The sequence below is a fragment of the Electrona antarctica genome, assembly GCF_951216825.1.
Source record: "Electrona antarctica genome assembly, chromosome: 11".
Lineage (NCBI taxonomy): Eukaryota > Metazoa > Chordata > Actinopteri > Myctophiformes > Myctophidae > Electrona > Electrona antarctica.
The window spans coordinates 53,291,742-53,304,543 of NC_136792.1; the positions used below are offsets into that span (position 1 = coordinate 53,291,742).

General features: G+C 43.2%; 1 protein-coding gene across 1 annotated transcript; it reads right to left on the minus strand.

The window, feature by feature from the left end:
• Positions 1-225: 225 nt before the first annotated feature.
• LOC306932958 (potassium channel subfamily K member 13) lies at positions 226-10,351 on the minus strand (the record flags this gene model as incomplete). Its single annotated transcript, XM_079514930.1, has 3 exons — positions 10,013-10,351; positions 8,299-8,844; positions 226-245 (listed from the first exon to the last, which is right to left on the minus strand). Exons 1-3 carry the CDS (start codon positions 10,254-10,256, stop codon positions 226-228), a joined length of 810 nt encoding a protein of 269 aa, XP_079371056.1. The 5' UTR covers positions 10,257-10,351.
• Between the last annotated feature and the right edge of the window lie 2,451 nt (positions 10,352-12,802).

Below are 12,802 nucleotides of genomic sequence, written 5' to 3' on the forward strand. Positions count from 1 at the left end.
TCAAAGTGGGAAATTTGGTATATAGTTTTTTTCATTGGCCTAAATTATTGTCTACATACATTCATGAATCCACCTGCTGTCATCATTGATTGAGCAATTTCTTATTATGTGACTTTTTTTTGATCGATCTATGGCAAAGAGCAGGTCTACCACCAGTGGAAGAGGTGAGAAGAAGGTGGGGTTTTATTGGCCACGCTCAAGGTATATGAAATGTCATTTTCGCTATCACGCAGTGCCGTCTCTACCTATACACGCAATACGCACTGTGAGTAGGGCAACACGCCGAAGGGGGCAACAAAATGTGCCCAATAGTGCCAAACCGACCCTCAAAATAACAATTCTCACCGCGGGTACGCCGCGTAATAACGAACGGCCGCGTGTGCGTCCTCACAAACAGTGAAAATAGCCGATTTGGAATAGGCCTATGTCACAGCCCGCTTTCCACGCCCACTTCCGGTAAATAGTGGTGTCATTTAACATTAGCATTTACACGATTTTTTCTCTGGAGAATCTAAGTACATTTTCTAATGTAAAAATGTGACAGACCAATATTATTATGAAGCAAACAAGATGGTAAATCAGCTCGAACAGATAGAACAAACCTTACCTTGAGAAAACAAAAGCTGTAGACTTCTTAAATTACCTCTGTTAACATGTAGCGTCTATGGAGTGACGTCACGCTATCACCACTAACACTGAAAGGGGGCTCATGAACAAACACTATTTCTGAATGACTGAGATCTTTTGTAAAGTAATCGCTTCTGGCAAATAACAGAAGACATATAACACATTATTGTCTGCTGTGTTGCTTTTCGATGTGTACACTGTGTAATTTTATAGAGGTATATAAAGAGCAAAAAGTACGTTTCTGAACGTGCCAAGTATCGCGAGACTGTACACCGTTTCCAGTAGTTATCATGAAACATGCGTAAGCTAAGAACGTAACAGTGGAATATCTATATAATGAAAACTATCACTGTCCTTGAGCAAGACGACACCATAAAGCATTACACTTGTTTTGAATAGGGCCATATACAGTTACAGTGAGGGGGAAAAGGGGTGGGTGGGGATTCAGATTTTGCGGGGGCCAGTTTCGAATTGCAGCAAACAAATTAAAAGATAGATGCTTTTACAATTAAGTGTTTTAATGAAGAAGAAAAAAAATATATAATATAATGTCTTGATTCATTTATCCTTGTGCTAATTTCCATATTAATTAACAGAAGGGGATAATGCAGATGAAATGGGAGAAGAGGGAGATGAAGAAAACATATAAGATGAGGAGGAACAGGAGAACATTGATTTCTTTATTTACCCAGCAGAGGAGAACAAATTCTGTTTTTCAGGAATGCCTTCGGCTGCACACACTCACCCACATTAAAACCTGTACAGTCAACAGTGTACTGTACAACCACAGTCTTATAATGTTGGGCAGTGAGCAGCTCCACTGGAGCAGCTGCATGCGGGTTCGGTGCCTTGCTCAAGGGTAGGCTACTTCAGCAGTGCTGGGGGTGGGGTATGTGGTGGGGTATTCACCTGTCCTCCTTTTTGGTTACAAACTCACTCCATAGATGAAGACAAAGAGGAAGACTATAGACGCCTTATCAGACGACGTCACACTGATAAGAAACGGCATGCGCGCGCATAAAGGCAGCAGAAGAACACCACTCATAAAATGCAATGGAAAAGTTCTAACTGCACTCACGTGTAAAAAATTCCCCATCAAACTTTCAGATGCTGTTTTTCTCCCAGTGTGGAGGAAGAATGATTAGGATTTTTATTGTGATCTCTCGCCCTTGAAATATATAATCCTTGGTTTCTGTTGTGTTTGAACAATAATGGCAATTCAAAACAGTTGTCCTCAAAACCACACCTCCAGTCGCTGTCATAAGAACGGGAGGTGCGCTTATGAACAACACGGCAGCAGAGCCTGTTTGTGCACGGCTGCACGCGCACCTGCAGTCAATCAAGTATAATTTATGCTTCGTCCCGCGATGGTGTCGCGCACGCAGACCTCTACGCTCACAACAGTCGCATCTGCGATGCGATGTGAGCTTGTATATCAGCTGTTCTCTGTGCGCAATACTGTTGGGCTTTGAAGTATAAATGTCTCCTGTTACTGCCATGATCAAATCCGCCAAAAGTAACTTCATTAATAATAAAGCGGAGGAAAACAAAAACAATCCTCGAGAGCTCTGGAAGCTACTCAACAACCAATTAGGCTATAGTCAGAAACTGAAAACCAGGTTTTCAAACATAAACATTAAAGCGAACAACACTCTCATCACTGACAAGCTTGATGTGGCCAACTACTTGAACATCTTCTTTACAAACATATCAACAACGCTGGTTAACAATCTGCCCTCCCACTCTGGGCTCTTTGGTGTAGAGCACATTAAAACCTTCTACAGAAACCTAGGTGTTTGTAAAGACGATTTTAAATTAGTTATGGTAACAACTGATGAGGTACTTAAGAAACTGAGTGCCCTCCAACCCCACAAGGCCACTGGCCATGACAATATTCCCTCCAAATTTCTCAGAGACTCAGCCATCTCTATAGCTCCAATCATCACCCACATAGTAAACCTCTCCATCAAACAGGGACAGGTCCCCCTAGATTTCAAACTGGCCAAAGTAACCCCCCTGCACAAGAAAGGGAGTAAATTAGACCCCGGCAACTACCGCCCTATTTCTATTCTAAGCTCCATCTCGAAAGTGATGGAAAAAATAGTCTATGAACAGGTTGAAAAGTATCTTGCCACTAATAAATTATTGTACGAGTTCCAATCTGGCTTCAGAACATCCCACTCCACTGACACATGCCTTCTCTATTTGAGCGACCACATCAAACAAGAGGTGGACGCTGGCAAATACTGCGGCATGGTCATGCTGGACCTCCAAAAGGCTTTTGACACAGTGAACCACTCCATACTGGTTAACAAGCTAAAAGCAATTGGTTTCGATAGCACATCAGTGAGCTGGATGCAATCCTACCTGGAGGGGAGAGCACAGATGGTGGAAGTGAACGGAACACTGTCCCCCCCCCTCCCAGTGAGCTGTGGCGTTCCACAAGGAAGCATACTAGGGCCTCTACTGTTCCTAATATATGTTAACGACATGACTTCAGCTTGTGACTGCAACTTGTTCCTGTTCGCAGATGACTCGGCACTGCTGGTCTCGGACAGGGACAAACTGCAGGTTGAAAATGCCCTCAGCTCTGAACTCGGTAGAATCTGCACCTGGCTCGCTGATAACAAACTATCTTTACACCTGGGAAAAACTGAATCCATTCTCTTTGGATCTAATAGTAATCTCAGCAAGGCAAATGGCTTCTTGTGTGGGTGACAATGTTATCACACGTAAAGATGAAATTACCTACCTAGGTTCCATCCTGGAGGCTAATCTTTCCGGTGATAAAATGGCCACCAACGTAATCAAAAAAGTCAACCAAAGAACAAGATTCCTTTACAGGATCTCCTCACTGGTCGACAAAAACACCTTGAAGACCTTAACAGGAGCCCTTGTACAAGGCTTCTTTGACTATGCATGCACCTCCTGGTACCACAGCACCTCAAAGGCCCTTAAAACTAGGCTCCAGACCTCCCAAAACAAACTGGTCAGGCTCCTACTTGGCCTCACCCCCCGAACCCACCTCACCCCTGCCCACTTTGACAGACTGGCATGGCTTAGGGTCGGCGACAGAGTACAGCATCTTGCAATGGGTCTGGTCCACAAGATTCGATACTCCACCAAGATACCCATGTACCTGTGTAGATACTTCCTTAATGTTAACGAAGTCCACACCCACAACACCAGAGGGAGTGCAACGAATCATGTTCAACCCAGATTCGGCACAAACAAGGGACTAAATTCTTTTCGCTCCTATGCCACCAAAATGTGGAACGCCCTACCAACAGTCATTAAGACATGTGAATCCCTTGACTCCTTCAAAACCGCTCTCAAAGGGCACCTACGGATGGCTGCAATTCGAAACTGGCCCCCGTAAAATCTGAATCCCCCCCCACCGCCCCCCCTTTTTTCCCTCACTGTATATGTTTCTTTTCCCTTTTTACCTCCATTATGATGAATTCCTGTACTGTTCTTTGTCTATATAGAAGTGTCTATTTGTACGTCTCTAAATGTTTTGATGAATTGAACATGGTGGACCCTGTTGTAAACAAGTGTAATGCTTAATTGGGTCGTCCACTCACAGTTAACAGCCTTTGTATTGAGTTTGTGCTTGAAATGTACTGTAATTCTGCAAACTGTCAATCAATCAATCAATCCTAGGGTGCATCTCACTAGCCAACTCACAAGAGGAGGTTGAATGAACTGAAACCAGCGCTACCCAGAACAACAGGTTTGGAGATCTGTTGGGAATTGATTACATGAAACAGTCACCCGTGCGCCCAGTCCCAATGTTTGTCTATAGAGGAGAAGCCGGAGACGAAGAGGAAAAGATGAAGACCAAATGAAGAAGAGAACATGAAGATGAAAATTAAGTGATGAAGAGAAAGGTTGAAGAGTACGTGATAGAATAGAAAGGAGAAAGCGGTAAAATATATACAGACGGTATATGGGATCAGATACACTATAATGAATGTGACGGTTGATTGATTGATTGATTGAATACTTCATTATTAGCAGTTTGCAAAAAGAGAGCACAGGAAAGTACAGTTCAATACAAGGTCTGCTAAGAGGATTATATAGACCCAAGAATGCCTATGGCTTGTTTCCACCGGGGTCCTTCGTATGAGGCCTACTGCGTATCAATACGGGGGACTCTGAGGTTAGTGCTTCTCAAACATTTAAATTTCAAGGCAGTGTTGTTTTCGTCGACTAAAATGTTAGGAAGGGACTAGTGGACAAGAGATCCAGTATAAGTCATTTTACACTTGGTTGCATGCTGAAAATAGCAGATCTACAAGCGCACAACGTGTCGCAGCGTGACCCGTTGTGAGTTGTAGATCGGCTATGTTCAGCAAGTGTAAAATCAGCCATTATGACCCACCAAAAATACATTTTAGTCGACTAAATCAACTGTAGATTTAGTCGACAAAAATCTTATATTTAAATATTTATATTTATAAACTAGACACTAAAACATTCCAGGTGACTAAAATGTGACAAAAACTAAATGAAAACGTTTCAAGAGACTATGACTAAAACTAAAATAGAAATGTGCTGCCAAAAACAACACTGTTTCAAGGACCCCCAGTTTGGTATGCATCAGGTAGGTACACTCACAGTCTTTGAAATGAATTTGGAGGATAAGCCCCTTGAGATGCATCATTTCATGCAGCACCCCATAACTCTGAGAGAGTGCACTGAAAGGGGAACCGTTCACAGGTCCATTTGGTTCCATTTGTACACTTGGAGTTACAAATGGGGGCGGCGGCAGTGGCTCAAGGGTAGAGTGGCTGGTTGGTAACCGCAAGGTTTCCAGTTTGAACCCGGGCTCCCCCAGAGTTAGTGTCGAAGTGTCCTTGAGCAAGACACAAAGTCAAAAGTCAAAGTCATACGATTTGTCACACACGTTACCGCAGTGAAATTTGTTCTCCGCATTTGACCCATCTCTTGGAGCGGTTGAGCCACAGCCAAGGAGCGGTGAGCTGCAGCGTGCGCCGCGCTCGGGAATCATTTGATTAGTAGATTTGACCCCCAATCCAACCCTTTGATGCTGAGTGCCAAGCAGGGAGGCATTGGGTCCAATTTTTACAGTCTTTGGTATGACCCGGCCGGGGATCGAACCCCGACCTCCCAGTTTCAGGGCGGACACTCTAACCACAAGGCCACTGACACTGAACCCCTAATTGCTTGATTGATTTATTGAATACTTAATTATTAGCAGTTTGCAAAAAGAGCACAGGAAAGTACAGTTCAATACAAGGTCTGCTAAGAGGATTATATAGACCCAAGAATGCCTATGGCTTGTTTCCATTTGCTCCTGATGTGCTGGTTGGTGCCTTGCATGGTTTCTGCCGCCATCGGTGTATGAATGTGTGTGTGGGTGAATGTAATGCACAATCTATGTAAAGCGCCTTGGATAAAGGCTCTATATAAATGCACAATTTACAAATAACAATAATAATAATTCATAATAATTAATATAAGTTTCTGCAACTCAAGGGGCTTGTCCTCTAGTGAAATTTCAAATAAAATAGTTATTAAAATATGACTGGGCTATAATTTAATGTCTGACCATTCCAGTTCAAATAAAATAGTTATTAAAATATGACTGGGCTATAATGTAATGTCTGACCATTCTATTAAAATATGACTGGGCTATAATGTAATGTCTGACCATTCCAGTTCAAATTGCAAGGTATACAATGTTTCCCTCTGCTGGAGTGCTGTGCTTATCGCACGCACGCACGCACGCACGCGCGCACACACACACACACACACACACACACACACACACACACACACACACACACACACACACACACACACACACACACACACACACACACACACAGAGAGAGAGATCCCTGAATGAGATCAACAACTCAACTCAACTTTATTGTCACATCACATCACATCGCTTTTTTTATGTGTAAAGAAGTAGGTAAAATCCTTTGTTGTACAAGCTCCATCATGGCAGTTTCAACTAAGGTCGAAAGAGATGGAGAAACAGAAAAACATCCGATATCAACATGGCAGTTTGAAATAAGGTGCATGATACCAGTGGTGTAAACTGTAAAGTAACAAAGTGCATTTATACTTAAAGGGGCATTCCACTCATTTTCAACATTTTACTATGTCATTAAACCATTTTGGGCGGGAACCCCTTTTGGTGTTTTAAGCATTATGTTATACTTTAGCTATTGAAAAATAGCAGATCTACAAGCTCATAGTGCCGCGCTACGAGGTTGTAGGTCTGCTATTTTTGAAGAATTGTGAAAATGCAGCACAAATCTTTGAATATATTCTTTCAGAGCGAACGTTTTTAACTCAAATCTTTGCTTCTGAGGGGTTCCTGGAACTACATATTTTCAGATGGGGGTCGGCGGCCGATTACATATAATCTTTGGGGTCAGAATTTAGAAGACATTTTCTAAATTTCGATGTCAGGCCTAAATGGGTTAATATACCTTAGAGCTGTTGTGTTGAAATAATAAAAAAAAGTCCCCCATTCTGTGTTTCCTAGAACTGTAGGTCTGAAAAAAATCATGGTGAAATCAAGATATGATTCACCATGTTAATGATTTTTTTCCCAGGCCTCCAGTTCTAGGAAACACAGAATGGGGGGACTTTTTTATTATTATTTCCACACAACAGCTAAGGTATATTAATAGACATAGTAACATGTTGAAAATGGGTGGATTTCCCCTTTAAGTACAATTTTGAGGTATTTGTGCTTCAGTACCTGTAATTCTAATTTCCAGTACTTAGGATTTGTTCCCTCTAGTGGCTCCAATCGGGATCGATTCCTAAATTAACAATTGATATAGTCTATACATCAGTACCGCTTACCTGGCAGTGTCCGCACAGTAGCAGCGTTAACAGATTGTGGAAAAACCAAACTTGCTGATGCACCGAATATTCGGCCGCAGAAAATATTCGGCAGAAAATGGCTAAAAAAGCATTTTCGGCCTATTCGGCTTCAGCCCCAATAAATATATCATAAATTATAAATAAATAAATGTTTTATGGACCCATAATAGTGATTATTATTTAAGTTAAGTTTTGCCATAACCATTTATTTTGCCATAAATCAGGTACGGCCATGACAGCAATGGTAGGAAAAAAGATATATAATATTAATCATATTCAGATATTCGGTTTTCGGCCAACTGTTTCCTATATTCGGTATTCAGAATTTCCCTTTCGGTGCATCCCTAAACGGTATATATTATTAACATACCTTGTGAACTTGCCCATCTTGCTCCAGTCATATCCTTTCCTTTGTTTGTAAAGTGTTGCAAAATCGTTTCCTATAATCCTATAATAATAATAATAACAATAACAAAAATTAGTCATGCTGTACAGGCAGAGGTCCAGCATGGACTGCATGTTCGTGAGAAGGATAGTGTCCTTGTACTTGGTTGTCTGTGACTCCCATGTCCACGACCACATGGTACACTGTTTCCACTTTGGCTTCATCACATAGACATGTACCAGTAGCATTTGACAAAGAAGAGGACCTAAACAGATTCTGGCCCAAAGCAGTGACTGTTTCATCTGTTTGCGTCTGTTGTGCATCCATGGCAATATCTTCACAAATACAAATGGACGAGTCAGAGTCATAAAAAATGTATTTGTGTTGGGGCCTCTTATGGCAGACGCCTCTACAGACGACCAATGCCCTCAGTATCCAGTCCAAGCCCTGCTTGACGATGACAGAGATGGCATTAAAGAGGGAGTAGGTACAACAGACTCCCAGGAGCATCAGCAGACAGTTGGCCACCTGGTACCCTGTGCTATCCTCGTGGCGATGTCTCTGGCCACTCACAAAGTCCCCGAAGCCCACTGTGCTGAAGGCCACGAAGCAGTAATATAACGATTCCGTGTAACTCCACCCCTCCATTGACGAGTAGAGGGCGGCGGCCCCGCACGCCACCACCAGGACCAGAGCGAGGAGAATGAGGGTGACGTGATGCATGGGGGGCTTCCAGTCCTTGGTTCCTCCAAGGACTGGAAGTTGAGTCTGACCGCCTGTCCGGAGCCGAGCACGGTGTGTCCTCCTTGCATGGCACCAGCGCATGAGAAGGCCCAGCAGAGTAATGACTCGCTCCAGGAAGAGATTGAAGAAGAGCAACGTCGCCGAGCACCCCAGTAAGCCGTAGAAAACGAGCAGTACTTTTCCCACGGTGGTGGACGGTGCTGTCATTCCGAAACCTATCAGAGAGATGTCAGGTTATAAAGCCTTGAGGCGACCTGCAGCTGAAACAGGTTTATACATTGATTTTTTTCAGAAACTGTGAGTTTTAACACCACTGATCGGACCTCGCGATATAATCTTAGTCAGGAAAAGACGGCTTTGTCTGTCAAGGCTTTTATATATTTCAAGACAATTTCATTGAAATATATTAAAAGGTTTGTTTTCCATAAAATTATTCAATCATAACTGCGCAAAATGCCAATTAAAGGAGCATTCAGTGATTTGGGTGATTTGGAAAAAAACCCGGTCCACCCGGTAACAAGATGTGCACATGCACACGCTCTACAGTGGGGGAAGTACAACAGACAAACAGCACGTGCACCAATGCCCGCCCCACTTGATCATGATTGGAGGAAGGCCCCTCTCATCCTGATTGGATGAAGGCTTTGCCACCCAAAGCCCAAACCGAAACTAGGGTTTTTTGACCCCAGGGGCTCACTGGGGACAGGGAGGAACTCCTTATATGGTCAGCACACTTTATAGTAGGGAGGATTATCCAAAAAATAAGAAAAAATAAGTGATATTTGAATTAAGTGAAATCACTGAATATACCTTTAAGGGAATAAACAGAGAGGTGTTGGGGTGTATGCAGAGGGATTTGAAGCAGGGATGGGACGATGTGAAGATTTCACGGCATGAGTGTTGTGGCCAAAATAATTGCGATTAGCGCTGTTATTGGGGGCTGTAGAGAGCCGCAGAATTCTCAGCCTCAAGGTAATTGGTCTACTCTAGGTCCTCATTATCTCACTTTATAATTATGTTAACATAACATACACCATAAAGTGAGCGCCCTCTGTAAATATGCAACTTGTTGTAACAAGGAAATTGATCCATGTTTGATGCACTTGCTCTCTCCGTTTCCACGGTGACAGAGAGACAGAATTGTATAAGAATAGAGGGGCAGTAAATGTGATTGCCTAACGTGTTTTGATCGTTTCTGTTTTTCAAGATTGGTTTCATCACTTGCAGATGTTTCAGATGTAAAACAGAACTACACACTCGATGACCTCTGCTGTTTTCCAAATTAAAACACCCTCCGCCCTCTCTCTCTCTCCATCTCTCCCTCTCTCCTTTTTCTTTGAGATTATGAGTCACAGACACTTAAAAACGTGTGTGATCACTCACCAATGGTGGAGACCACTGTTCCCACAAAGTAGAAGGCTCCTGGGAAGTCCCACAGTGCCCTGCGTTGCTCCGCCCGGATGCCTGCGCGGTTGGCCTCCTCATAGTGGCGCAGCAGAGAGCTCAGGTCATCGGCGGTGACGTTGTGCTCATGGCTGAAGTCCTTTAGCCTCTGATCCCAGAGCTGGCAGGCCTGTAGCTCCGCTGCACGCTCCAAGAAGGAGAAGGTGGCAGCGCCTGCCAACATGTAGAGGGCGATGAGCACACCGAGAAGACAGAAACGAACCGTTTCCCTGGTGGGCCGACGGCAAGAGACATTGCAACAAAAGGCCTCCTTCCTCAATCCCATCTGTAGAAGGTATTAGACCTCTGCTCTGTAAAACAAGCTCAATGATATATGAGCTATATGTAATATTTTCTAGTTTTAGAATTAGTGATTCTTATCTGAATATTGCCTGGGTGGTCATTGTTTCCACTCAGATGTAAAAGTACCGTATGTTTAAAAAAACAAAAACAAGTCCTTAATCATATCTCTACTGTGCTGTACTGAGCTTTAATCTATTGTCTGCGTTTCTCCCCCTGAGGAGCTCCTGTCCATCCTGTCTCCTGTCAGTTGCTTCATGCTGTGACAATAACAGTGACTTTAATGATCTGTCTGCTTACCTTATCTCTTGTTCACTAATCCCCTTTTACTGTACCTTTATGACCCCCCCCCCCCCACACACACACACACACGTATGCACGTACATGCATGCACGCATGCGGGCACGCGCGCGCGCGCGCGCGCGCACACACACACACACACACACACACACACACACACACACACACACACACACACACACACACACACACACACACACACACCTGAGATTGGCTTAATTTGTCATAACAAATAGTTTGAAGAATAAAAATGAAAAAAAGGATATACACAGTGTCATGATTTATTGGGAGAAATGTCGACTACCTGGCCAATCAGATTCGCTAAAACAAATCCTTTGACAGCCCTATTTGGGGGATGAATTCCATAAATAGTAGTCAGAGGGGTCATCATTCACTACGAGGTTAACCCATTTAGACCTGACGTCGAAATAAAAAAATTATGACGAATTTTCTGAAGAACCTGTTTCTATAGCAGTGGTGCTCAATATTTCATGTCAAGGACCCCCAGAATTATATGTATTCGGTCACCGACCCCCATCTGAGAATATGTTGTTCCAGGGACCCCCCTAGAAGCAGAGTTTTGAGTTAAAAACGTTTGCTCTGAAAGAATATATATATATTTGAGGATTTGCACTACATTTTCATGATTTTTCAAAAATAGCAGTTCACAGTCATTGTCAATGGTTGGTCATGGAAAGATTGTTCCCCATGCGGGAGACCTCAACATTTCAAACGTCCCCATTTCGGGCATGTTATTATAGGCCAGGGGTGGGCAACTTTGACGATGGAGAGGGCCACTATATTTCCACACTCACTCCCTAGGGCCATATATTACTGTCGTAGCAAAAATAGCCGATCTACAAGCTCAAAGCGCGACGCGTTTTGAGCTTGTAGATCGGCTATTTTTGCTATATTCGAATTGAAATCTTGAATTTTTGCTATTTTTGAATTGGAATCCTGAAAATTAACATTTTTATGTAATTTCAAATGCCTTTAATTATACTTGTGTCGCGCAATGAGCTACTAATTTAGACTGAAGTAATTAAAGCGGTGTCATGTTCGCATGTTGTGGAATTGTAACAGCTGAAACCAATATTATATCAGTATTCTGACATTAACCTGAGGGCCACATTAAGTGAAGGTGGGGGCCGCATGTGGCCCCCGGGCCGCCAGTTGCCCACCCCTGTTATAGGCGATAAAAGCCTGTCTTCCTCCAATGATATCCTTTGCCTAAATTCTTTGTCGCCTCATTTTACTGCATTCAAACTATCACACCCCAGTCACAAGCAAATTACTCTGCCTACATGGTCGCCTCCGGGTGCCATTTTACACTGAACGAGGGAATCTTTAACGCCCTGACGGCGGTGCCACAACCTCGATTGCCTTGTAGATCACAATCAATGTTTTGTACCGGGTGCAGGCAGCAACCGGAAGCCAGGCACACAGTACCGGAACACACCCACCCTAGCTCTGGTCCATAGCTCCATTTAGAGCTATGTTACTGTCAACTTCCGGAACACGCATGTAGACCAGCCTCTCGTCTTTAGCGTAAATAAAAAGATTTTTGCTACTCACCAAAACAAAGGCGGGTTGTGTCATTAGAAAGCCTATAGTGGGAGCACTCTGAGCCCCCCCACCACACGTATAAACGGTACTTTTTGGCCAGAAAGGGATTTCTATATTCTCTATAGAGAGGAAAAATATTCTCTATGAGGCAATTCTCTGGGCAATATCGGTAGATATTTTTTTATTTCCCGGTGGAAATAAAATCCCCTTTTGCCCAAAAAGTAGGCCCTACCGTTTATACGTGTGGTGGGGGGCTCAGAGTGCGTCCACTAAGGAAAGTAGGCTTTCTAATGACACAACCCGCCTTTGTTTTGGTGAGTAAAAGTGGTTTGGTTACAGAAATAAGTTCATCATAAATATTGAGGCTACTAATTTTCTTTTGGTTGTGACTAATTGTACCAAAGGGTGTTGGGGTAAAGCTGCATCCCAGGGTACACCATATGTTCTCAATGCTGTGCGGATAGAAAAACCACGAGGAGCCTGGAAGAGAATAATCATCTTTCAGGTCTTGAAAAGACCGGAGACATTGATTGTTAAAGATATCGCCTAAAACATGAACACCTT